This window comes from Carassius gibelio, chromosome A5 (assembly GCF_023724105.1).
Source record: "Carassius gibelio isolate Cgi1373 ecotype wild population from Czech Republic chromosome A5, carGib1.2-hapl.c, whole genome shotgun sequence".
NCBI classification, from domain to species: domain Eukaryota; kingdom Metazoa; phylum Chordata; class Actinopteri; order Cypriniformes; family Cyprinidae; genus Carassius; species Carassius gibelio.
Window position 1 is genome coordinate 30,183,554 of NC_068375.1, and position 27,758 is coordinate 30,211,311.

General features: G+C 37.2%; 1 protein-coding gene across 8 annotated transcripts in view; it reads left to right on the top strand.

Moving 5' to 3' along the window:
- The window catches only part of LOC128011636 (globoside alpha-1,3-N-acetylgalactosaminyltransferase 1), a 49,975-nt gene that overhangs the window by 12,720 nt on the left and 9,497 nt on the right, over positions 1-27,758 (top strand). For 4 of the 8 annotated variants that reach the window (XM_052594284.1, XM_052594304.1, XM_052594331.1 and 1 more), the window contains 2 exons: positions 23,777-23,812; positions 25,362-25,388. In XM_052594284.1, the coding sequence (XP_052450244.1) occupies positions 23,777-23,812; positions 25,362-25,388 (63 nt within the window). Of the gene's footprint in view, positions 1-19,940; positions 20,327-20,940; positions 23,542-23,776; positions 23,813-25,361; positions 25,389-27,758 lie in introns of those variants that run through there. The other 4 variants (XM_052594298.1, XM_052594323.1, XM_052594313.1 and 1 more) reach the window with 3 other exon arrangements.

The window sequence follows — 27,758 nt, forward strand, 5'->3', positions numbered from 1 at the left end:
CTCTATCCCATGAGGCACCGGGAGAGGGCTCGTCATACTCATATTCGAAAATAACTGAAAATCGGAGGATCGTGACGCCGCTGTTTTGAAGTGTAAGTACCTTATGGATAAACGCTGTTCATTGTGGTTAAAGTGTACTTGTTTAACATAATCCAAGTAAACGACTGATTTGTTAAAGTTTTACACATTGTAAACTGATGAGACTATTTTGTAAATTGAGTTAAAAAATATGTTTAATAATCTTTATCGATCAGAGGCTGTGCCTCAGCTTGTTAAGGCTGCTTTCTACAGACGGCTCGTTAAGTAATTTAATGATATACAGTTACAAAATTGTAAGTAATTGAAACGAGTTAATTTACATTTTACTAGTGTTGATATTTTGATAAAAAAATGTTGGATATCTTACAAGGCAAACTATTGTTAATAGGTGCCTGAGTTTGATCGTAAATCGTCAGTAATGTGTGAATCCTGTTCTGATGTTACAGAGACTGATGAACACAATTTTGTTCTCATCCACTTATGAAACCCTATTCACTGGAAAGCGTAATTCAGTAAGTATATAAATGAAAATTAATCTTAACTACACACACTCTTTACATGTATTTATGTTAGAATCATCACTGATTTATGCTGTTTTTTTTATTATAATATGAATTTCCAGGTATTTCCAGTTGCTATTTTGTCAGTTGCAAAGTACTTAATAGCAAATAATTTCTTAAGCAGTTGTGTGCACTGATTTTGTAGCAGTTTCCAGTTGTTTTTTTAACATCTGAAGAATGTTGTCTTAAGAATGGGTGCCACACTTTAGAGAAATACCCATACAAATTATTCTCTTTATGTATTTATTTATTTATTTTTCATTTCTACATGGATAAGAGCACAAAGCTTCAGACAAAACCACATTAACATTTTCATAAAGTAGTATAATAGAGCTTAAAGCAACAGCAAAAGGGAATTTCTTAAGACGTTTCTATAATAATGTCAGGAAAATAAACTTCAGCAGCTTCATTTCAGTAACTGTAGAGGAGGACTTTAAATTTGGGAATCAAAAATGAGTGAAAAAAAGTGGAATTCAAAAATATAACCCAGGGATAAAGTAATACATATTATAAAATGAAACTTGTTGTAAATATGTTGGTATGATATGTTATGTGATATGTTTCTAGATTTTCAAATTGTAAAATTTTCATTTTCAACTGTAATATGAATTCCCAGTTATGAGTGTAATATATTTATGTGTATATATAAATACACACACACGTTTAAATTTAAATACTTACATGTGTATTATACATATTTATGTGATTTTATAGTATTTATATTTCTTAAATAACTAATATATGTATATCTTGATTTGACAGTCTTAAAATGACCTTCACAACTTACACAAGCTTAAACAATAGCACTATGAGAACATGAACTGCTTTGCAGAGTCTTAACCTGTTCAATTGTCCTAAAGGTAATCCTGCTCTTGAAGAGCTGCACACGGTCGTCTGCTGTGACACAGCTGTGGTCCATTTGTCCCGCACATGCTCTTCTGTGCTGACTTCTGTGTTTTGGGGTTCCAGTGTATCATCGTCATGATCCTCCACAACTTCTGGATCAGCAATGTCCTCATTCAGAAGACGGAGGTTGTGGAGCACTGCACAGCATGCAACAACATCTGCACAAAGGCAGAACTCACTTCCAGGGCCTTGAAGAAGATGGAACACAGCTGGTCTTCATCATCTGAAGGCTCTCTCAACAATGTTCTGTGCACGAGCATCATTGGTGTTGAATCAAAGCTGTGCAGGATTGTGTTCAGGCTCTCTGTCTGCTGTGATAAGGCAGATGAACACTCACACAAGGACACGCACACCATCTCCCAGGATGTGTTTTCCTGCAGGTGGATAGGCCTCCAGTGTTCTTCAGCACCCTGGCATCATACACAGACCCGGGATACTCAACAAAGATATCAAGGTACTTACCATGGTGGTGACCTGCAGCTGAACAGAATGAAACCACTTCCTGTTGAAATAACATTGGGCTTCACTTGCTGGAGGTTCAGTTTGTATGTGACAGCCATCTATTGTGTCAGCTACCAGATGAAAAGCTGCTTCCACTGCCTCCAGGTCATCTGTGGTGGAGAAGGCAATCAGCCTCCTCAAAATCCCCATGACAGACCTGCTCATTCTGTGCACAATGTTATGCAGCTCTTGGATGTCGAAGGCCAGTGACAGCAGTCTGTATGATGCTGTTCACAGTCTGTAAATATGTAGTTTTTGTTTTTTAGAATAAAATTTCAATTGGTTACACATTTTTTTGCTGATATATCTATATCTAACTATATATATTTATATATGTGTGTATATTGTCTATAATGTATATATTATGTATGTATATATTGTGATGTGTGTGTGTTTCTGTGTTAATTTCTATAATGTATTTGTGTGTATTTATGTGTATGTGTGTCTAAGCATTCATTCAAGTTTATTAATCTGTTCGTTTTGTGTAATTTTATTTGTATTTATTTATTACAATAAATTACTTTATATCCTTACATAAAATCAGTCTGTCATTCTGTTCACAGCTGTAGCTGCTGTTATTCTGAGGTAGAAAATTAAAAGCTAAATTTATTTTAGTAAAGGATTTACAAGCTGTCAACGAAGGCATGATCTGCGAACAGCTGACCGACGCCTGCTTTGAATTGTTAATTCAAACGACATAAAAAATGTAATAACTTGAGAGACACAGATCAGGTCAAGATGAGGAAATTTACTCAGAAGGAACCAGCAGCAAACAATACACATGTCACAGGATCACAGGTGGATTTAATCTCATTTAACATCTTCTTCTTTGCTGTATTTAATCCAAGTCAAAACGGCAATAGATTGCCACCTAAAGGTTAATCAACTCTAGCTCAGTATATAACATCTCCTTCCCCCCAAGTGTACAATATTTCTCCATAAATCACAATACAACAATCATGTTACAATATAATTCAAAAAATATACATTTTTTCAACTTTTCTTTTTTCTATGTTTTTTTTTTCAATTCAGTTCATAATCTTTTAAATGACCAGGCACTTTCCTGGTTCTTTGTGACCGTCTCACAACAGGGCTGAAGGATTGTGTCAGTGATTCAGTGGTTATCTCACCAGGTTGAGCAGACTCCCCACTTACTTCAAGAGGATTAGTCCCGCTGGAAATGTCCACAGTTTCTTTTTCATCAGTCTCTTTAGCCACTACATCAGCTGAGTTATCAGAAAAATCCAAATCAGGAGATTTATGGTCCAAAGCCTCCTCTTAAAGGTTAACAAGCAATTTCTGTCCGGCGTGAATTTGATCCACATGTCTTCGGACCACTCTCCCATCACCCAACATCACTTTATAAGAAAGTGGTCCAGTCACCGTCTCAATATGTCCCGGAATCCATTTCGGTCCGTAAGTAAAATTCCGAACAAGTACTGGATCTCCAACACTCAAGCTACGTTCATGGGCCTTTTTGTCATGATGGACTTTTTGCTTTTGTTGTTGTTCCTGAATCTTCACAGTTAAATCGGGATGTATAAAGTCCAAAGAACATCGTAATTTCCGTCCATGCAACAGTTCAGCTGGAGAAAGTCCTGTGGTGGTCTGAGGAGTAATCCTATAACTGAATAACACTCGAGCCAATTTAGTTGCCATTGTTCCTTCAACACATTTTTTTAACATGCCTTTAACAATTTGTACAGCCCGTTCTACTAACCCATTACTGGAAGCATGATAGGGTGCAGAAGTAACATGTCGTACTCCATTTTTTTTCAGGAACTCTTTGAATTCAGCACTCACAAAGCAAGTAGCATTATCTGATACAATTAGTTCCGGTAGTCCATGGTTACTGAAGCTAGTACGCAAACATTCAATGGTTACAGCAGATGTAGCGGAGTTCACAGGATACCCATCTATCCATTTTGAATGTGCATCAATCAAGATCAAGAACATTTTCCCCATGAAGGGTCCTGCATAATCCACATGCAGTCTTTGCCATGGTTTTTCTGGCCAATTCCAAGGATGAAGTGGAGCCACAGCAGGAACGTTTCTATGTTCTTGACAGATACGACAGGTTTTAACTAACCTTTCCACATCCTGGTCCATCTTTGGCCACCACACATAATCCTTGCCAGGTTTGTAGATAATGTTATATTCATATGCTCTTAATGTTACTGCCCATCGCTGGATCCTAGGAGATGACATTTGGGGAACAGATTTTAACTCGTTAAACAAAGACAACAAGGGTTTATGATCTGTAACGATGGTAAACTTCCGACCATACAAATACTTATGGAAGCATTGTAAGCCAAACATTACAGCCAATCCTTCCTTGTCCAACTGCGAATAATTCCGCTCAGCTTGATTCAATGTCCGTGACATAAATCCAATGGGTCTTTCACTACCATCTGGCATCTTATGAGAAAGAACTGCACCTAAGCCATAAGGAGAAGCATCACATGATAACAACACATCCTTCTGGGGGTCATAATGGACCAGAACTTTTACTGATTGGAGCATTTTTTTAGACTGAACAAAGGCAGCTTTTTGTTCTCCACCCCAGTGCCATTTTGCCTCCTTTCGCAGCATCTTGTGCTCTGGGGCTAAAACAGTAGACAAGTTGGGCAAAAATTTGTTATAGTAGTTTAATAGTCCCAAATAGGCCTTCAACTCAGTCACAGTATTTGGCGAGGGAGCACTTTGAATAGCAGTCACTTTTTCGGTTACTGGGTGTAGGCCAGTCTCATCAACTTTATGACCCAAGAACATTACCTCTTTTTCCATGAAAGTACATTTACTCCGTTTCAAACGCAGTCCTGCTTCCTGCAACCTTTCCAATACCCTAGCCAGCATTTGGAGATGCTCGCCATCATTGCGACCGGTCACCAAGATGTCATCCAGGAAAACTGCCACATAAGGAAGACCTTGCAGTACTCCCTCAATGGTCCTTTGGAAGATAGCAGGACTAGAAGAAACTCCAAAGGGTAACACACGGTAAGTAAACAGCCCCTTATGAGTATTCACTGTGCCATATTTCTTGGACTCTGCATCTAATGCAATCCGATGGTAAGCGTGACTCATATCCAATTTGGTGAACTTCTGCCCTCCTGACAATGTTGCAAAAAGATCATCTAATCGAGGAATGGGATACTGTTCCAACTTTGAAACTCGATTTACTGTTAGCTTGTAATCACCACTCAGTCTTACTGTATTATCAGGCTTTAAAACTGGCACTACAGGTGCAGCCCATTCAGAATGTTTAACAGGTTCTATGATGTTTTCTCTTAACAGGCGTTCTATTTCAACTTCCACCTTCGCTTTCATTGCATGAGGAACTGGTCTGGCTTTGAAAAATCTGGGAATGGCTTCTTTGTCCACATAAATCTTTGCTGGTGGACCTTTCAATTCACCCAACTCCTCTTTAAACAATTCTGCATGTTTACTGAGTAAGTCAGGCAAGGTTAAATTTCCAACCCCTTGAATCTTGTGTATGGCCTCCCATTTCATGCCCAGTTCCTTGATCCACCCTCTGCCCAATAAATTAGGTCCTGTTCCCGGCACTACCACTACTGGCAATTCCTTCATTGTTCCCTTGTGTCTAACAACCACTTGTGCAGAACCCAACACTGGTAAGGCTTGGCCAGTATAAGTTTTTAACTTCAAAGAACAGGTCTTTAATTCTGGATTTTTATGTTCTTCCCACAATTTAGAAAAATTTGACCCATTCATTACAGTCACACCACAGCCTGTATCCACTTCAAAAGGTATGTTTGAATCAGTTACAGTCAATGTGATAGTTAGAGGAGCCACCTTAGGAATCTCTGTCTCCTTCAAACTGTACACTGTAAAAATACCTTCTTCATCAGATTCACTTTTTTCATCTCTGCTGACATAATGTGATCTCTGTCCGCCTCTGGCCGCAACTTGCTTGCGTCTTTCTCCCCCTTGAAAGGTTGTTTCTCTGATGGAACTTTTTGATCTACATACTTTCATTATATGTCCTTGTTTCCCACATTTGTGACATTTCTCTGAAATAAATCTACACTCATTGGCTAAATGTTGCAAATTCCCACATCTGTAACATGCTCTACCTTGATTATCTTGTTTTACTGACGTTTTATGCACTCTCATTGAAACAGATGTTTCTGAACGCTGAACTTGCAAATCCTTTACATCTTTATTGGCTGTTTCCAATGCTTGAGCTATTTTCAACGCCTTCTCAAATGTTAACTGTCAAATGCCAGCAGTCTACGTTGAATACGGTCATCATTTATTCCACATACCAGTCTATCCTGCAGCATCTCTGTCAATTTTTCTCCATAATTACAATCATGAGCCAATTTCCTTAATACTGCCACATACTCAAGAACACTTTCCCCCTCTTCTCTTGATCTTGAATTGAATTTAAACCGTTGTACAATCTCACTAGGTTTTGGATTAAAATGCTCTTTCAGTAACTCCACTAATTCTCCAAAAGTCTTTGTTCCTGGTTTAACTGGACTCAATAGATTCCTCAATAGACTGTATGTTTGACTTCCTACAGTGCTCAACAGTATAGCTTTTTGCTTGGCTGCTTCTGTAATCTCATTTGCCTCAAAGAAATGTTGCAAGATTTCACAATACTCTTCCCAAGACTGCGGTTGACTATCAAATGGTGTGACTGTTCCTACCATGTTGGCCATCTTCTTTTCAAAAGCTCCCACTTGTAGAGATCCCGCTTTTTCACCTTTTCAAAACTTCCTTTTCCCTTGCTTTCATCCTCGTCGCCAAAAATGTAATAACTTGAGAGACACAGATCAGGTCAAGATGAGGAAATTTACTCAGAAGGAACCAGCAGCAAACAATACACATGTCACAGGATCACAGGTGGATTTAATCTCATTTAACATCTTCTTCGTTGCTGTATTTAAGCCAAGTCAAAACGGCAATAGATTGCCCCCTAAAGGTTAATCAACTCTAGCTCAGTATATAACAAAACGCAGATGAAAGCGGTAAGAAAAACGAAAAACATCACCGATGTTCGCTCAGTAGATTGGGCTCTTTAAATTTACGCGCTGTTGTGACGACGTATGTCACGTGACAATGTCAACATGGCGGACGTAGTACGTCCGAATTCCATTCATACTACCCACATTCATACTATATAGAACGTACTTTTCTAACGGTCGAGTAGTACGTTCAAATTCAAATGTAGTACCCAGTACGCAGTATTCGATGCAGTATTCGGACGCAGCTATAATTCACCCCAAACAGATGCTAGCGCATAGTTTACCGTGAAGTTGTGTGCGGAACAACCAATCAAAACTATGTTAGTTGACCAATCAGAACACAGTATCCTACCGAAAGGTGGGGTTTAAGGAAACGGAATCTTTTGAACAGCTTTGTGCGAACCGTTTGGGGATCTCTGAGAATTGAGGTAATTTTAAAATGATATTTTGACAAAATGACAATGTTTTTTAACCTTGGATGGATTTAAACCTAATGTACAAGACTTATAAACAGTGATAGGAAGCTTAGAATTTTCATCTTACTGGCTCTTTAAGTAATGTTTATACTTTATTTATTTATTTATTATATTTACTTAAGTATGCAGGACTTTTACTTACATCAGAGTATTTTTACAGTGCTTTATACATTATTAGATGAAGGATCTTAATACTTACACAACAATATTTAATGAGGTTAATTTATAACGTTACTCTCATTCTCATAGATCAACAAGCTTGTTTGCTTTGCGGCCACTTTAATACAAAATAAGCATTCGATCTACGTCAGAGCACTCCCGAATCTTTCTGCAGCGTTGTGAGCAGAGCGGCCCGAGCTATTTTTGACCCGACGAGAGCGTCAAAGTGGCCGCAAGTCATTCATTTTCAATGTGAGCCGGCGTCGAAGAGCGGCGCAGCCCAAGTGGATATAACCATAGGCAGTAAGAGAAATATACACAGCGACCCCATTGGATTCAACGGAGACAAGTGAAGTCAATTAGAAGAACGCAATTCCTGGGGGTCGGGCGTACTGCACAGACTCAGGCTGCATCCGAAAACTGAAAAATGCTGCCTTCGGAGGACACATTCCAAGGTAGGAAGGCATCAAGGCACGTCCGAAATCAAAGTTAGCTTCAGTTCCTGTCTCCTGAGATGCCTCCATCTGGCCAATTTTTGAAGGCAGCATAGATGTATACTTCGCTGCCTTTGATATCCCACAATCCTGTGCGTTCCATTCCATGAGAGTTAAGCAGGCGGCAAGGAAGGCGACCGGAAGTTGAAGTCGGCTGCGTGCTGCCACCTTGTAGCAAAACTTCACTTGCGTTAGCATTCCCATTGACTCCCATTCATTTTGGCGTCACTTTGACAGCTAATAACTTTACATCTGAGTCGTTTAAAGACTCCGTTTGTCCATTATTTATTTCTAAAGATACACGACAATGTATAAAGGGCTCCTTTGCATTCTATGTTACATTATGGCCCCGTAGAAACAGTTTTTGTAAAAAAATAGGCTAACGATTGCGTCATAACCACGCGACTCTCTGTCACATTACCTTACAGACAGGAGGAGAAGCTCGCAGGCAATTAACTTAATATGGCTTACTGGCGTTACATTTTAAAATACTATACAAAATAATTAATCAGAATACTTACTCCTGCTCACTCAAGCTCGACGTCTCTGCAAGATTAACGATGGTAGTTGCACGCACAGCTACTAGAACATTTACATCTGTCAGACAGGTTGCTGACGTCGTCAAGCTTCGTTTGAGTCTGCGCATCAGAAACGGAAGTGCTAAAAAACGCTAAAAATGGGCTTCAATTGTCTCAGTTGAGTTCCAATGGGGTCGATGTGTCCAATTACTTTACTGTCTATGGAGTTAAGCCAAAACATAAAGATGGTGTCTGAAAGTTGCGGTTGGTGGTCAGTTTGTGTAAATGTATGTTTCTGATCAACGTTTTTCACTTTTTATGCCATTTCTAGCGAGAAATTAATATGAGTAATGAAATATACACCTAGTTATCACCAAAACTCTCTATATTTTGCTGTAGATCATTAAACCATTACGCTGCCTTAGAGGACTGTCCAAAATCAGTTTCATGAGGTGCCTTCGTGCAAAAACACTGCCTGCAAAGTCATTGCCCGATTAGACAGCAAGGCAGCAAGTCACCTGCCTAAGTTTTTGGATGCAGCCTCAAACTGAGCTTGATGATGTAGATACGGTAATTTCTCTACTTTGCGACAGAGAGTCGCTGGTCATGACGCAATCGTTAGCCTATTTTTTACAAAAAATTCTTCTACGGGACCATAACGTAAGATACAAGCAGGGCCGGCTCTAGCCCTTTGGTTACCCCTAGGCAAGATTGAGTTATGCGCCCCCCAGGCTGAGTATCTCTGGTCTCAGTGGTCTGTGTTTCAGTGGGACCTGGAATGCTAGATGTGGAATGCCCTTCACCTGAAACAGCCAGATCAGTGTTAAATTAAATTGTAACCATGTAGGTTATCAGTGAAGTTATGTTTGCTAGTAATATGTACAGTGCTTAATTTCTAAATTGCGAGGTACCGGAACAAAGCGGGGCAACGGATCCGGCACGCGATTAAAGAAGGGAGAGAGGTAACGGAGCACTCGTGCAATCACATTGGTGGACCAGTTTAAGTGATTAAGAGTGTGCAGTTGCTTTTATAGGGTCTGTAAGGTCATGAATAACATGGAAATGCCATGCGATTTTAAAACCACAATTTCCAGGCCTAAAAACTTTTCTTAGGGGGACTATGGGTCGCATGGTTTTAATAAATCTCGCAGCTTTCGAGTTTAGAATGAGGGAAATTCCTGCATTTATTCAACATAGCTTGTAGGTTCGAATAATGAAATAAATCCACAAAAAGTCTAAGAATAAATCAGTCATTTGAATCCATGAACTCTCTCAGAGCGCGCTTCTCATCAGCGCATCAGTGACCTGCACGCTGCGATACTTACTGACATTTCAGGACAGCTGACAGAACTGTCACTTGACTAATCAGGTCATTGTTGCATTGTCACAAAATTGTATAATAATTTGCACACCTTTTTAAGAATTTTAAGCCATTTGGTACTCACACGCTCCAAAGGCTGTATTATGTGCCCTCACAGTCACATTTAGACTTAACAAGGTCTTTGGCCGGCGAATGAGGAGATCTGTGTTTTGTCCGCATCTGAGGAAAGTGCAGCGCATTATATGCCATTATTACCTTTTACATGTTTAGATATAACATTTATTTTTTTAATGTTTTTTTTTTGTTTTGTTAAATACACTTGGCCAAAATCTCATGATATAAACGATTAAGCACTTATGCACAGGGTATTCTAAACGTACAAAAGTATATTGGCTAGATGGCAAAATAACTACTTCTCCAGTCTTCAAACACACAAAAACAATAGCCTTTACAGACATAGTGTTTGAGTAAAGAAATGCTGTAGGTACTATTCAGAGTTATTTGTTTACCCTTGCTTTGCAAATAAGCGGAGATCCGTCTCCTCCAGGTGCGAGTGCATCAATTTGAGTAGAGGTGTGTGAAGTGACGAGGTTTCACGAGAGCTTTTTTATAAGAAGTTTTATAAGCTCCTTTAAAAACTTATCATTGGTTAAATATTTCTATAACCCTGTGATTTAAAATAATAATAACAAATTATAACAGAGATATGAATTTTGGATAGTTTTTCACGGCACATATCAGGCTATTCTCTGTCTGTCATACTGAAACACCGCCCCTGGAGGAGGGGGATCCGCCAAAATGAGGTGCCGGATCCGGCTTGTTCCGGCACAAATTAAGCCCTGGGTTTATTAGTCCGCTTCATTTTCTTCAACAACTGTGCACTTGCCTAACGTAAGGTAACGTAACGGCAACCCTAGAGGGTGCCCCCAACATATTTGTCACATTAGGCAAACGCCTAGTTCGCCTATCGCCGGCCCTGGATACAAGGTAATGGAACATTTTATATATTTTTGTGTTTCATTAGAAATAATTAATGGACAAATGGAGTCTTTAAACGCCTCGGATGTAAAGTTCCGATTCAACGGAGACAAGTGAAGTCAATTAGAAGAACGCAATTCCTGGGGGTCGGGCGTACTGCACAGACTCAGGCTGCATCCGAAAACTGAAAAATGCTGCCTTCGGAGGACACATTCCAAGGTAGGAAGGCATCAAGGCACGTCCGAAATCAAAGTTAGCTTCAGTTCCTGTCTCCTGAGATGCCTCCATCTGGCCAATTTTTGAAGGCAGCATAGATGTATACTTCGCTGCCTTTGATATCCCACAATCCTGTGCGTTCCATTCCATGAGAGTTAAGCAGGCGGCAAGGAAGGCGACCGGAAGTTGAAGTCGGCTGCGTGCTGCCACCTTGTAGCAAAACTTCACTTGCGTTAGCATTCCCATTGACTCCCATTCATTTTGGCGTCACTTTGACAGCTAATAACTTTACATCTGAGTCGTTTAAAGACTCCGTTTGTCCATTATTTATTTCTAAAGATACACGACAATGTATGAAGGGCTCCTTTGCATTCTATGTTACATTATGTGAGTGAAGTGACGAGGTGAAGTGGAGGAGGGGGATCCGCCAAAATGAGGTGCCGGATCCGGCTTGTTCCGGCACAAATTAAGCCCTGGGTTTATTAGACCGCTTCATTTTCTTCAACAACTGTGCACTTGACTAACGTAAGGTAACGTAACGGCGACCCTAGAGGGTGCCCCCAACATATTTGTCACATTAGGCAAACGCCTAGTTCGCCTATCGCCGGCCCTGGATACAAGGTAATGGAACATTTTATATATTTTTGTGTTTCATTAGAAATAATTAATGGACAAATGGAGTCTTTAAACGCCTCGGATGTAAAGTTATTCACTGTCAAAGTGACGCCAAAATGAATGGGAGTCAATGGAATGCTAACAGCAGGTGGGGGTCCGCTAGCCAATGGCGGCGCCCAGGGGTGCTTCAAAAAAAATATGAAACCCTGCCCCCATGGTTAGACGAACCTTTTCAGTTCCGATAATGGCAACAAATCTGAGTTTTTAGAATCGTTAAAGCTTTTAAATGTAGTCACACTGTTGTCCCAGCTAACAATTTTACATTGTGGGATTGTTAGTTTTTGGTTCCCAGAACATTCCCAGAACGTTCCCTATTGGTTATCCAGGAAAGTTTTCTTAATGTAAATAGAACGTTCCCTCAAGGTTAGGGGAACGTTCCGGGAACCTACTCTGAACGTTCTCTTAAAGTTATAAAAACATTCTCCTAAGGTTATCAAATTAAACATAAAAATAACATACAGGGAACGTTCCTAGAATGTTCTTGTTTGGTCCACCCCTGCTGCCACCCCAGTTGGCAGCAACGAATTAAAAGTTATGGCCAATTTTTAAATTTACGAGCGCGAATCTCCAATGTCCGACTGCAGTGAAAGCAGCAGCACGAGAGGACGACAGAGTGGCAAGAGACCATAGACAGTATGCAAGAGACAGTGCGCGTGAAGCGAGTGAACCATATGAAACACAGGAGGAAAGGTAAAAATGGATTATCTATCTATCAAGAAATGAAGCTTTAATGAAAACACAGACTTTGAGAGGATAAATAACTAGCGTTACAGGGGCATAGTCTACTAACGTTACGTGAAACGTAACTTTTAAAAAGTGTTAGGATAAGTAACAACTTCCGTTTTCCTACGCTTTCAGATTTTCCTACCTCCCACTAAAACAGTGGGTACAACGAAAAATGCTACTGTAAAGTTATGATTTATTAATGTCTACACCTACCACAACCCTAAACCTACCCTTACAGTAATGCAGATACATTAAATATCGTTGTTTAGCATGAGACAATGTGCGTGTGCGCAGTAAACCTCGGTAGGAAAATCATACAGGGTAGGATGTTGGGAACGTTACTTTAAAAAAGTAATTAGTTATAGTTACTCACTACTTGTTCCAAAAAGTAACTGAGTTAGTAACTGAATTACTCTATAATAAAAGTAACTCTTTACCAGGGAAAGTAACTATTTGCGTTACTGTAAAAAAAAAAAAAAAAAAAAAAAAAAAGAGAAAAAATAAAAGTTGATACATGTCAGAGAATTTGTACTTTTTTTTCTTTTCTTTTTTTGCAATTTTCACAAGTCAGTTGAAATGAGTAGAACAGACGGGTACACAACTTTCAATATTTATTGCACGTCAACAGACAGCAAGAGTTTTATCATGCACTTCAAGTATTATCTTTGTAAGAAAGGGTGTTTTTGGCCACTAGCTTTGTAGATGCTTGTCACACATTGTATGTACACATTACATGCACGTTCTTGCCTTTGACCACAATGAATGGGCTAGTTGCATATCTCCGCCATCTTGGATTTCCGGTCTTGCGAGTGTGTGCGTAGGTATTTCCGGTTGTGCTTAAAGTCAGTGCAGAGAACCAGAGAAGTCCAAATATTACCTTCTATATGTTTACAGGATGTATAATATCACTTCATATGCAAATAAGATATACACTGCTATTATCACTATACTACAAATGTTAACTGAGCCAGTGGATTTGAAACCTGTATGTTTCAGTCCGGTGAATGAATTAAATACACTAATGTTCACTACTGTTCACGAAATGAAAGTTGAACTCATGGTGTGTATACACAGCTATATAATGTATTTTATCTTACCAAATATGTAAATGTACAAATTACTTATTTCTCGAAGATGTTTGCATTGTTATTATTATTTTTTATAATAAATATTTACCTCGTGAGAGGTGGGCTGCGATTTATCTTCAGAAGTATCCATTTCTCAATTGTACACATACATCAGTCTGTTTCATAGTTATTTTCACAAGATTATTTTACACAGTAAAAAATACGTGACTAATTTTAATATCTGTTTAATCTGATAATTAATGCAAAACAATAACAATGGCTACTCGTAGACAGATAATGATTTATGCTGCAGATCTTTCACAAAACAAATAAACAGACAAAAACACACATGAATGCAAACAGCAATCTTTTATATAAGGCAAACCTACCATAATTATATTACGTTTAATTGTACAGTTAGTTATAAATTATATCAAATAAAGTTAATAAAACACTTTATCAGAAATCTCTGTGCGTCTTGTTTGACAGTCAGAAACATTTCTCTTACATAACAGAACAAAACCAGCTCTTCGAAAATGAAAAGTATTGCATATTTGAGAGGTTTGTGTTTGAAAAAAGAAATCCCTGTGGACCTGAACTGACGCTGATCCGCATAATCAACAGAAGAATAAAGCAATCTCCGCGTTGTATCTTGATGAATTTCCACACAGAGGTACGCAAAATATAGGGAGGATGTTTCCCCATGTTTTTGATATACCACTATCGGCTGTTAAATTTGAAAATCTTTAATTATATACATCTAACCAAGTTTCGTATGTAAGTTTCCCTTAGGCCGGGTTCACACCGCAAGTTTCAGCAGAGCAGAAGCAGCGCGTTAGCAGCAGGTAGACAGAGCAGAAGCAGCGCGCGCCTATTTTGCTTTCACACCGGCAGCGGAGGCAGCGCGCAACTGAACAGCAGATTTTGGTCAGAGTGCTCTATAATGGGTACGTTCGCATTGCTTTATTTCCCATTTAAAATACATTTAAATAAAAAGACTAGGCAAGAAGCTTTTTTAATTAATAATTTAATTGTTACCTACTTTTGTTGGATCTTTGTTTTGCTGTCTTTGTTTTCCGTGCAGTAGTTGTTGAAAGAAGAAAGGCCATCGCGCTATATTTGTTATTAAGGAGACTAAAAAGACCCAGACTTTGGGTTCATCCCATTAACCGACGTAGGAGAGAACATGGTGCATATTACCATCTTGTCACTGGGTTTGTTTGCAATCAAATTTACCAAAAAACACCCTGAAAACCAATTTAATAAACGGTTTTAAATTATGTGTATTGTAAATGGTTCACAGCCTTGACTTCCTGCTCATCTTGAAATCAGAATTTAGTTGTTTATTATATATGCATGTATCACCTGCTTTTGTTATTTGTGTGCTTATGTGTAATTTAGAAATTGTAAATAAATGGTTCCAATTGAATCAATTTTGAATCAAATATTGAGTTTTTTGCTCGTGTGCCAGCGAAAGCTTCAAAAACACTATAAAATTAATTACCATCTGCAATAAGATGCAATAATCCCATGCTTTTTCCTTCTCCTGCAAGTCTTTATAAAGTACATTGTGTGGATCATAAAGAACTTGATATTTCTCAACTTCCACAATGAGACGAGTGTCGTCCATTATTGTCTTTCCAGGTGCACTCTGAAGACCACCGCCTGTGACACCACGTGCTGTTGTTTATGATTGTCAGCACGAAAGAATAGGACAACTACTAATAATAAATAAATCTCCAAGGCTAAGCTAGCAATATAAATTATTTAAAGTTGTTTTTGTATTTCGGCAAAAAAGTCTATTTTTGGATAGAACTGTAAGTACTTTAACAGATTTTGTAAAAATATATATATATATATTAAAAATAAAATTATAATATAAAATAGAAAAATATGTGGTTTTAAATATCATACATTTTTTATGTAATTTGCTAAGAACACAGTAGATATCATTAATGCAAATTTTGGGCAAATTGTCGTTTAAGTACATGTGTATTTTGGCCATGATCATGATCATTTTGGCCATGGTCACTTTATCTTCTATACATATTTTTTTATATTAATTTCCTTTTCGTAACATACTCTAGTTCTTGTTAAAACACCCTAGATGTGCTTTTTTGTGCAGTTAGAGCACTTTTTGTGTGAAATCATATTTATTTTGTCCATCAAATGTGTACTTTCACTTTAACTGAGCGTCAGCAGCGCTGCAAAAATAGACCCAGCGCCGAAACGATCGCGGCACTGCTGCTTCTGCTCTGCTTCTGCAACGCTCTGCCGCGCAGCTTCTGCGTGCGGTGTGAACGCTCTCATCTGTTAACATAGGCACCGAAAAAAATACGCGCTGCTTCTGCTCTGCTGCAGCTTGCGGTGTGAACCAGTCAATGCGAGCGTCGCAAGACGGAAATAAGTACGCACACACTCGCGTCGCTGAAGCTCACCGGCGCCATCTTGTGCACCTAGCCCATTTGAAGTAGTGATTATATTTTCACCTTGAAAATGCCAACTTTTCATCGGATCGCTCCTGACTTGCCATCTCTGTTGCGAATCTCTGTGTAGCTGTTCTGTTGGGTGTGTGTGTGTGTGTTTGCGCGTGTGTGTTCTGGCGCCGCCTGGCGCAGCTGCGTGTGCCGGCATGTGTGTAAAAACACTTGCTCTGATTGGCTACCATGAAACACATGACTCTGCCTTAGCCAATCCTAATCGCTTATCTCGTCATTAACCCACCTGGTCAGTCTCTGTGAGCCAGGGGTGCGTTCGGATTGCATAGTTTATTAGATCAATGCATAGTAACGCACCGCATTTAACGTTCAGTAACGTTAACGGCGTTGTAACGACGGGAAAAGTAATTAGTTAGCTTACCGCGTTACTGAAAAAATTCTGAAACTTTTAAAACTAACATTTTTATTTAAAACATTGTCTTACCTGCAAGCGACGCGCGAGCATCATCCCGCTGTCTCTTCTTTTTTCTTTTTTCCGCCCCCGACTCTCGGTGCCTTTTCGAGGCCATGTCTGAGGTCGGTGTCTGCCAAATTTGACATTGATTGAGGCATAATCGAACAGACCACTAGGAGGTGGAGAAGGGGGGGCACAAGAGGGACACTGGCACAGAGATTCACCTTTTTCTCGACTAATTTGGTCTAGGCCTATATTACTTTTGTATTGCTTTTGTATATTAACATGCTTTTGGAAATATTTTATTTGTTATTTATACTAGTAGCCTATTGTGATGTTTTTTTCACGACCCAGATGTTTTGGTGCCCCCCCCAAGCACACGGTGCCCTACGCGCAGTGCGTGATGTGCGTGTGCGATGCCGTCCCTGGGTCTGTGTGTTTGCAAAGCAACAGGGATTGAATCGCGGAATTCAGTCACAAATGGAACTTGCTGTATAAAGCAGAACGTCACGGAATACGGGCATTTTTGAATGAATAAATCAAAAGTTAAAAAAAAAACAAAAAAAACCCCGGCATAAAGTTGACTTGACGTTGGACGTTCGAGAGTATCAAATGTAGGGACCGTCTCTAAAGTTACATGCGATATTGGTATACACTTTTCTAACGTCAGTAGCATTTGAGGAGAATGACGTATAGTCATTAAAAAATGTAATTGTTCATCTAGGTGTCAGCTATAAGGCACAATTGAATTGAATGTTTGATATTTATTAAAATAAACTGTAAATCATATGTAAATTATGCTACTTTTTCACATGGGCTCAAACGCAAATTTGAAGCTGAGTAGCATTTGAGGAGAAAAACTTGCAGTCATAAAATAATTGTAATGTGTTCATTTAGGTAATGTAAATTACCTAATTGTAATTCTATTACAATTACCTAATGTGAATTAAATTAATTTTAATGTGTTAATTTAATTTAATTTAGTTTAGGTTTCAGCTACATTGCACAACTTATACATTTTTTATATATATTAGAATAAATTATAAATAATTTAGGTAAAAACAAGGTCAGTTTATCACTTTCAGGCACATTCCTGTGAAACTTTTTTTTTCAGGTTCCCTTACGAAAATTACCCATGGTTTTAACAATAACACCACAAATCATGGTTCTTGTAGCCATGGTAACTGCAAATTAACCCTTGGTTTTGTTACGTCAAATAATAATTTACAAAGAAGTATTAATATACTGTAATATTCTTTTGATGTTGTTGTTGCTATAAAAACCTAAGCCATCAATAGCCTTTAAAATGTCTTAAAATGCATTATATGAAAAACAATGAGGCAATAATGATTGGTTAATAATAACACTGTTAAAATACATAATGTAGGCAAATACAAAATAAACAATTTATATACATGTTATTACAAATGCCTGCAAAGGGAGCCAAATGCCATATAATTGCTGCTGTTACACTTACAGGACAATCAAATCCTTGTTTAGGCTACTGACCAAACATTTCATTCAAATATTCACTTAATCTTTCATTTTTGGCCACCTTGTTGCTATAGATGACACAGACTTTATAATTTCTTCAAAAAAACAAAAAAACATGAATATCACAACCCTTACAAAAATAAACCATGGTTTTATCATAGTAAAACTGCTTAATTTTCTTTTGCATGCTTTCTTTATACTTAAGACTATAAAATTAATTAGAGTCATAATAAAGTTATAGTCATAGGTAAATGTCTAGAGTTACAATTGTAATTTGTAAATAATACAATTTATTCAAAGAAAATTTATTTTTCCACCCCATAGTAGTTTTCATCATCATATTTGAGGAAGGGGGAAACAACAATACAATCCTGCTTAGGGCACCCATTTGGCCAGCAGCGGCCCTGAAGGTGTTGTTATACACGTCTCTGGGAATGTGTGCTCTACTCCACACACACACACTGAAGCACGCGTGGTGTTTTCAGCTCTTCACTATATTGACACATGATGTAGGCTACACATGTGTACGCCAGCGCACTATGAGAGGATTTCACCATTTCATTTGACAAAACTATCGTCATTCATTTGTATCGTATACACAGACTGACAGAAACGATTATTTATGACAACCTGTCAAAATAAAATTTCGGTATAACTTGAAGAAATTCAAACAGAAATATAGTACAATTGCACAGTAGAGTATGCTATACGTCAAGTAGGCTTAATAGCTAATAATAATAGTTAATTAAAAAACACAGAAACTCTGTCTACAACTCACCAAAATAAAAGTTTGGTCTAACTCGAATAAATTATGTAAGAAATTGCACAGTAAAATATACTTTTTAAAAAAAGGTCTACTAAAACGTTATTTTAAAGGAATATCACACAAGTTTTCATAGATAGAGTTTTAACTTGCTGCCAAAACAATAACACCAAATTTTTCAAAAACTATTTTAAAAGTACATGTGTATTTGTGTCTATAATGCTTATTTATTTATTATTATTGTCAGCTAATAAAACCTATGCTTCAGGGACCATATTCATATAACATCTAAGGCTAAATGTAGCTCTTGACTGGTGGAGTAAGATGGTGATTAACATTAAACAGTAGAAAATCTGCTATTCTATATTATAGATCAATGTGTCGAACGCACCCAATGTCAAGCCCTGGCAATGACGCAGAAATAACGTAATGACGTATGACGCACGGAACAAGCGGCTCTTGCTTTTGAATAAAGTGTTGTATAAATGCGTGTCCTGTCATTATAAAACTCTTCTTTCACTCGGCAACTGTGAAATGTGAGCAGGACAACCTTGTTTTGGAGACTCATCCACAGGCAACCCGTTTTGGGCGCGGGGAGGGACTTTTTTTTTTTTTTTTTTTTTGCGTGTTAAATATGAGTAGCACAGCACAGCGGTTTATATGTATATTTATCCATAAACGGGTAAATATTAAAACAAATAAAGAAACCGTGTAGGAGAGTGGTTATTATGTCCAAACAATGAGAAACTCTATATTATCTATGTCACTTTCACTTTCACTATTTGAGCAGTGTGCACCTGTCAAAAAATATATTCCGATTTGTAGCTTGTGACATATCAACCCGATCACTTTATTTAGCGTTCATGTAAACACTACAATCAGATTCATCAATCGTAATGAATTCAGTCCGATTGAACCAAAAACTGTGCATGTAAACTACTATGACAAAACGTTCACTGCAGATCGCGATTAATTTACCCTCACCTCAAACAACTCAGTGATGTATTATTATTATTATTATTATTTTCATATTTAAAGCTGCACAATCATACACATATAGGCCTACATATAAAATGCTGCATTAAACAAATTGTAATTGTAAAAGTCAACTCCGCAGCTGATTCCAGGATGTTACATTTGGAACAACAAAATCAGTGACGTACATCCGAGTCAACGAGACGGAAGAAAGTTAGCAAGGAAAGGGCATAAATGTCTGAAGTTGAGCACGCTTATCCTTTTATTTTTCATTATTTCCTTAAAATATCTCTTTCTGATCTGATCAACATCTCTGATGTTGCTATTTGCACACATATTCAAACACACTGGCATAAAGTTTCTAAAAGCAAATGACTTGGGTGTGGCACGAGTGTTCTATGACCTGGATGCTATCCACACTTCTCGCGAAAACAGGCAACGTCAAGTTCAACATGTCTTTTATAAAGATCTTTTTCTGTTTGAAGTGAACAAGGACAAACATAGCCTACAGGAATAATGAAGTTTCAAAATATTAACACTTTTCTTCTTGTGTTGGCTATCATCTCAGTAACTGGGTACGTATTTACTTTGTTTACGTTATCTTTGTTTGGATTTTGAATTATACAGAACGATTAAGTTGATTATTAATAAGAAACTTTGAATTGAGCGCTATTTTTTCTATCGTTATGTGTATCACTCAGTACTTAAATATTAGGATATGTATATTTATGAAATCATGAAATAGTCTACTCTAAACGTGACAAGTATAACGAAATTGAAATACAATCATTTGGTGCAAAATCTTGCAAAATAAATAAATCTAATAAATAGTAAATAGAAAACAATATTTAAAAAGGTCCAGGGACTAGTAATGCAAGCAGGTAATAACTCTTAGTGACATTTTGACAAATAAGTCACATTTTATCTACCAATCTACCAAGTTATCTAAAACAATAACTGCATTATCATGATGCTACTGTATAACCTTTTTCTTACTGATTATTTCAGCAAAGTTTATTTTTGTTTAATTGACTCCTTCGGAATGGTGCTTAATGTTTTTTTAATTTTTCAATACATGTCAGCCGCCCACATCACAACGTTGTGAGTATTGAGGTAAATCTTGTACTAAATTTTATAATTTGATACAGTCAAAAGTGAAACAAAATGGGGCTACACTATTTAAATTTATTTATCATGAGTTGATGTCTTGCAAAAAAGCACAGCTGTCTCATGAAGTCATGAAGCAACAGTGCTGTGTTATCCTAGATAAAATCTTCACATCCTGTATACTTCAGTCTTTTTGTGCAATTGCAGAAATGTTGTGACATTGTAATTATATGAATAATCACTATTTATTTTATTTGTAGCATAGGATTGCCCTTGGACTAAGTCGGTTTGTAATACTTTATTTTAGGGTTTCTTAATTAGTTGTTTATAAGCATGCATATTACTAGAATATTAGCCATTAATTAATACTAACTAAGCACATATTAATTCCTTATTCTATACAACATTATTCTACATCCCTAATCCTACCCAATATTCAAACTTAACAACTGCCTTACTAACTATTAACACGCAGCAAATTGGGTATTTATTGAGGGAAAAGTCGTAGTTAATAGTGAATAAGTGTTCCCTATTCTAAATTGTTCCCAAAATGATGATGAGAATGTGTCAGAAATGTTGTGACATGGCCTGTTTCCATTTATTTTATTTTTTTCACTATACAGTATTTCTTGCAGGTGCAGGAAATTGTGGTCGTACCTCTTAACAGTTTGTCTGAATGAAATATTTGTTTATTAATGAAGAAACAAAGTTATGTTTAAAGTTATATTTTTCCTTTATATTATTTAGTTATTTGCAATGCCAAATGGACAATACATGGATTGCCATATCCGACTTTATTTTGGACAATGACTTGATATATTTAAGCTAAAGTACGCGACAGAAACAGACTAATAAATTCCATCTGCGTCCTTACAAATCATATGTTAATGTCATTACTATTAATAGATTTATTTGGCTAGGATGCTTGCAATAAACAGGATATGTATCATTATACAAAGCAGTTTAAATGCTTTTTAATCTTGTTGTCGTTTCTGTCGCTTCGTTGTAAAAACTGACCAGGACCAACTGTTGGGGGTTGTGGCAGCACAAAATGGCAGAGAAGCACCTGGCTGCAGCCTACAGATGGAGGCGGGGCTGCACCTGGGGTGGGGCTGCATGTGTCCTACTCTGATTTGTTCGGTCCTCTTCCATAGACCTACATGATAGGAAATGTGTACGTAGTTGGTGTAGGATGGAGTATGTTGTTTAAAAAGCTAAAAACGCTATGCAGTTTTACAAAGCCTTCCTTATAATGCATAGAAGAAGAAAAAAAACATTAGCCTTTTACTCTCCATGTCCCCAATATTATGAATATTGTTTTTAATAAGCTGATCTTTAGGCTAACAGACAAACAACCCACTATTTAATAAATTAATTTGGTTGATTATCCACAGTGGGAGCATCAGGTCTTCAGATAGAAGAATGAATTATGAATTAAATAATTTTTGAAAATTAGATTATTTCATATCATCAGAGTATGAGAAAGAAAATGAAACGGATGTATTAGTATTGTTTTAATTTATATAGCATGACAAGACAATTGTTTATCACATATAATTATCTGTCATGCAGTTGATAAATTACACCACAATAGGCTAATGTGTCGTATTTTGGGCACATTATCTGCATGTCTATGAATAGAATGCTTTATTAATAATTTATTTACTGAGTTTGGCCTTATTAAAACACTGTTTTAATGCATTAAGCCACATACTTTTATGTTAAGGGTTTTAAAATGTCCCAATGATTCATTTGTGAGTTCGACTGGTCCAGAAGATTAAACTTGCAGTAGCTAACATCTTTTGATTCAATAAAACAGACGTAATGATGAGTCAAGATAACAATAGACAACTGTACATAATAATGAAGGTTTTGTAAAACTGCACAGCGTTTTTAGATTTTTAAACAACATACTCTTTCCTACACCAACACAAGCTTTTATTGTAGACTTAACAGTGTTCAGAACCTGTTATTTAGATCTGGTGTAGAGACTATTTGGGGGATATTATAATGTACTGAATTATTCCGATCAGTCATTGGCTGTTAAACCGCCAGGGGTAGTTTGATTGGTTGTTTGAGTCTCAGGTAGCTGGGACTGTTGTTGCCTGAACAACACCACACACAACACACCCCTCCTCCCTCCTTATAGAAAAGGACCATATTTTCATTATCTGACCATCCAGTCAGTCTACTTCTCAAATTACTAAGGATCCAACTGTTAAAACACAATGCGAGTAAATCCCTTTCTTCTGGTGTTGCTTGGCATCTTGCTTAGTGGGTATGTCATTTTTTTTTTAAATATGTAGGTTTTATTCTTGTCTGTGGCGTTTGGGTCTAAAATAAATAACCCAGTTGAAAGGGAATGTTCATGTTCAGTTGAATCCATGAAGTGTGTGAAAATATATATTTTTTCTTTTTGTGATCTACATATTTTGTTCTGTTTTCTCCCGAATTCTCCTGTAAAACGTATCTCTCTCTCTCCCACTCATTAAACTGTGCATTAAAAAATAAAATGATGCCAGCATGAGCTCATGCACTTCGGTAACGAGATATCAAGCATACGGAAACATTACACTGATGGTTTAACTTATTTCAGTATGATCCTATTGCAACAGGTGTCGAAACGGTTTCCTCATTCACAGAGTTCTGGAATTACTCGAAAGTGAACGAGAATGTTAAATAAGTAAATATTGTAAAATAAACTTATTACATTATACAAATATATCCATTTCATCATTTTTATATCTTTAGGTTTGTCCATTAGCTGATTTGTATACATCTTAATCATGTTAAATGGTATATTGAATTATATGCCAATTAAAATTCATAGGAAAATGAAATCATAAGAATAGATTCAATCTTTATGAGCTTTTCAAAATGTGTTATCATTAATTTTCTGTTATTGTGTTTTCTCATAGACTTATTTTTTTGGGCTACACTTCCACCTCAGTTGGGTAAGTTTTTTGTTGTTGTTGTGATAACTGTGATAACCCATCAGAACAGTCTTTTGTAAATATCTATAAAACAAAACCAGTTAATAATTTCTTATTACTGTTCTGGAAATGAATGGGATACTCTTGTATAGGAATAATGAGTAATATAATCATTGTGCAGATGTTATTTTATCAATTTTATACAGTTCAAAACATGAGAATAAGACACTGTCTATAACAGAAACTGCAAATTGATCAATTACCAAATTAGCATTTTCAATTTGCTTTTTGATTACATTTAGGGTCAATGTTATACTTATAGGCATTTTAAATTTTAAAGGGGGGGTGAAATGCTCGTTTTCACTCAATATCCTGTTAATCTTGAGTACCTATAGAGTAGTACTGCATCCTTCATAACTCCAAAAAGTCTTTAGTTTTATTATATTCATAAGAGAAAGATAGTCTGTACCGATTTTTCCCGGAAAAACACGAGCGCCTGGAGGCGTGACGTGTGGGCGGAGCTAAAGAATCACAAGCGCCAGTAGGCTTTTGAGTTGAGCGCGTCTGGAAGCTTCGTGAGGACAAAACCAACCAAAACAAACCATGGCTAACAGTCAGATTCAGCGTATATTTATGATCCAGAATCAGATCCAGAGGCTGAAATTGAACAAGAGTAGCATCAGCAATCAGTCTCTATGTGGTATGTACTGAAACTGTATATATTTGCTTAGCGGTTTTGGAAAATGACTAAGTTCCACTTTGTCGTCTTTTTTTTTTAAGCTGTATATGTGGAAAGTGCAGTTTGATGACAACATCGCATGTTGTTTACTTGATGTGCTTATGCGCCGATAGCTAAGTTAATAACACAGAGATATTTGAAGCAGTTTTACTCACGATGTGAGAAATAAACGATGTGCAAATCCGGCGTCAAACTGGGCCTTGTTTGTAAAACAAGCATCTTCGAAATGCAGGGAACAAACAAAAACACTTCCACAACTCCGTTGATGCTCTGTAAAAATAAACTCCATCCACTGGTCCCTTAATGCTGTTTCTCTTTTGGTAATCTGTGCAGGGTTGTCTTGCCCTGGCAACCAAAAACACACTCCTTTTGTGACATTTCGCGACGCTCTCGCTCTGATCAGTGATTGTCTGTGCTCAGCCTCTCAGTGCTCTGCTATATGGGAGCGCGCGCTCTTCCGGCAGACGCGCCCTCAGGACCCATATAAGGAAATTCCACTCCATCTAACGTCACACAGAGCCATACTCGAAAAAAACTTTCCGAAACTTGTGACAAACCGGAAGTAGTATTTTTGGAACAGAAATACTCCTTCAAACGTACAACTTAATTTTTGAAACTTTGTCCATGTTTAGCATGGGAATCCAACTCTTTAACAGTGTAAAAAACTCAGTATGCATGAAATAGCATTTCACCCCCCCTTTAAATTTACTTTCACCAATACTTTGTAAAGGCAGCATGTACATGTACGCTTAAAGAGCATCAAATAAAAAAGATAATAAAATACTGTAATTGATGCAGTGTTCTTGTATTATGACTTAATCTTTGTTTCAGATACAAAGATAAAAGATTTTGCCTCAAGTAAGTACTGTCACTGCTCATGCACTCACTTAAAACATACACCCATATACATACCAAAACACATTCACAGAAGCACACGTACACTTTTATACAGTCAGAGTTTTTAGAATGTTTTGTTTGCAAATGTACTCTTAAACATGAATTGATAACCTGACTTTTTATCCTGATAGAACATATTTTACTTCTGTGTAAAGGTGTGAGCATTATTTTAATAAAGGGGAATCATGTCTTAATATGTTAAGTTGCATTAAACCCAGAATATTCTTTTTATATTCCAGAAACTTAAAACCTAGTAAAGCTTCTAAGTGATATTTTATTTTAAAAAATTATGAAACATTTTATAGAAATAAATATAGTACTATGTATAATCTGTAAACATATAAATGCAGTCATGTACTTGCACATGTCTATAAATGTCTATAATTTGCAAAACTACTGCATCACAATACAACTGCTATTAACAGAAGCCCTTTACCGGAAATATGACACATTATAGTTCGGAAATGCCGGTGCCCACGTTTATGTGAAGGTGGATACAGTCTATTAGAAAATAGATAAATAGATTGTATCTTGTATTGATTCTAAGGTGTTGCTAAGCAGCTGCTAAAGTACCTGTGGTGGTTTCTAGGGTGTTGCTTTGCAGTTTCTAGGGTACTTAGGGTGGTTGCTAAGGTGTTATGCAGTTGCTAGGGTACTCAGGGTGATTGCAAAGGTGTTATGCAGTTAATAGGGTACTCAGGGTGGTTGCTAAGGTGTCATGCGGTTGCTAGGGTACCCAGTGTGGTTGTTAAGGTGTTGCTATGCGGTTGCTAGGGTACCCAGGTAGGTTGCTCAGGTGTTGATATGTGGCTGCAGGAATACTCAGGTGGTTGCTAAGGTGTTGTTGGGCAGTTGTTAGGGTATTTTAGGTGGTTGCTAGGGTGTTATGGGTGGTTTCTATAGCACACTAAAGGCCTGTTTACACCACTGTCACTTTTAAGTCAGCTGACCAGTCACAGTGGAGGAGGGGCGGGACTAATACCACACTGACCAACCGTCACACCCTGCTTGTACTATGACTGGACAACAATGGAGAAGTTAATATAGCTTGTCTTCAAGTATTTATGTTTTTACCGGATGTAATTGCCAGGTATATTTGTAGAAATACCTAAAAATACATTATATGGGTCAAAATTCTAGATTTTTCTTTTATGCCAAAAATCATTAGGATATTAAGTAAAGATCATGTTCCATGAAGATATTTTCTAAATTTCCTACCATAAATATGTCAAAAAAGTGTTTTATCATTACTAATATGTATCGCTACAGACTTCATTTTGCCAACTTTATAGGCAATTTTCTCAATATTTAGATTTTTGAATAATGATTATTATTATTATTTCTTTTTTTTTTTTGCACCCTCAGATTCCAGGGCCCGTATTCATAAAGAATCTTAATGCAAAAAGTAGCTCCTAGTGACAAAATTCTAAGAAAATTCTTTACTCTTAAAATTTAAGAAAAAGTCCTAGTAAAGAAAAAAGTAATTCAGAAAGCATCTTAACCCTTAAAAAAGGTTTTAAGGTCAAACCTTTTAGGAGCACAGACGAGGGCTTTTAAGAGGCTTAAGAGTTTCTTTAGCAGAGGAGAAAATGGCAGAAAGACGAAGAGGCAGAAGAAATGTGTTACAGACAATGGATGACAGTGAGTTAATAAGACACTATAGATTAGATCGTGCAGGGATCATGTTTGTGACTGATCTTATTAGAGACGTGCTAACATCTCCGACACAGCGCAGAAATGCCATAGTGCCAGAAATTAAAGTAATCACTACATTACGATATTTGGCAACTGGGAAAATGCAACAATGCAATATGATGGCTTGGGTCTGTCACAACCTTCTGTAAGCAGAGTGATCACACAAACAATTACAGCACTCTCAGAACATCTTATTGTTTTGCAGTTAATTTAGTTTCCACTGGACATTCCCACCTTGCAGGCTCAAAAAACTGCATTTATGAATATTGCAGGCTTATAGGTGCACACAAGCAGGGGGAATGAACCGTTAATAGTTTGTGCTATACGCTCCCATGTCTGCTGCTTGTCCCTTGCTGTGACACCTGGCCCAAATTTTCCTTTAAGAATGGCCTTGTGTTCATCCACTAACTGAGCTAACTTTAAACACTGTTCCTCTGTCCAGTTTGGTTTCTCGCCCTTCTTGGTTTTGATTCCATGTTTGATACATTAAAACCAACATTCAAACCGCCACTTAAATAGGACAGCAATCACTTTAATTGGAAAGAGTGGAACAATTTTTATCATTCTAAGCCAATCAAATACCTTATAGGAAATTAAAAGCATGGTAAATAAAAAAAAGCATTTATATACACACAT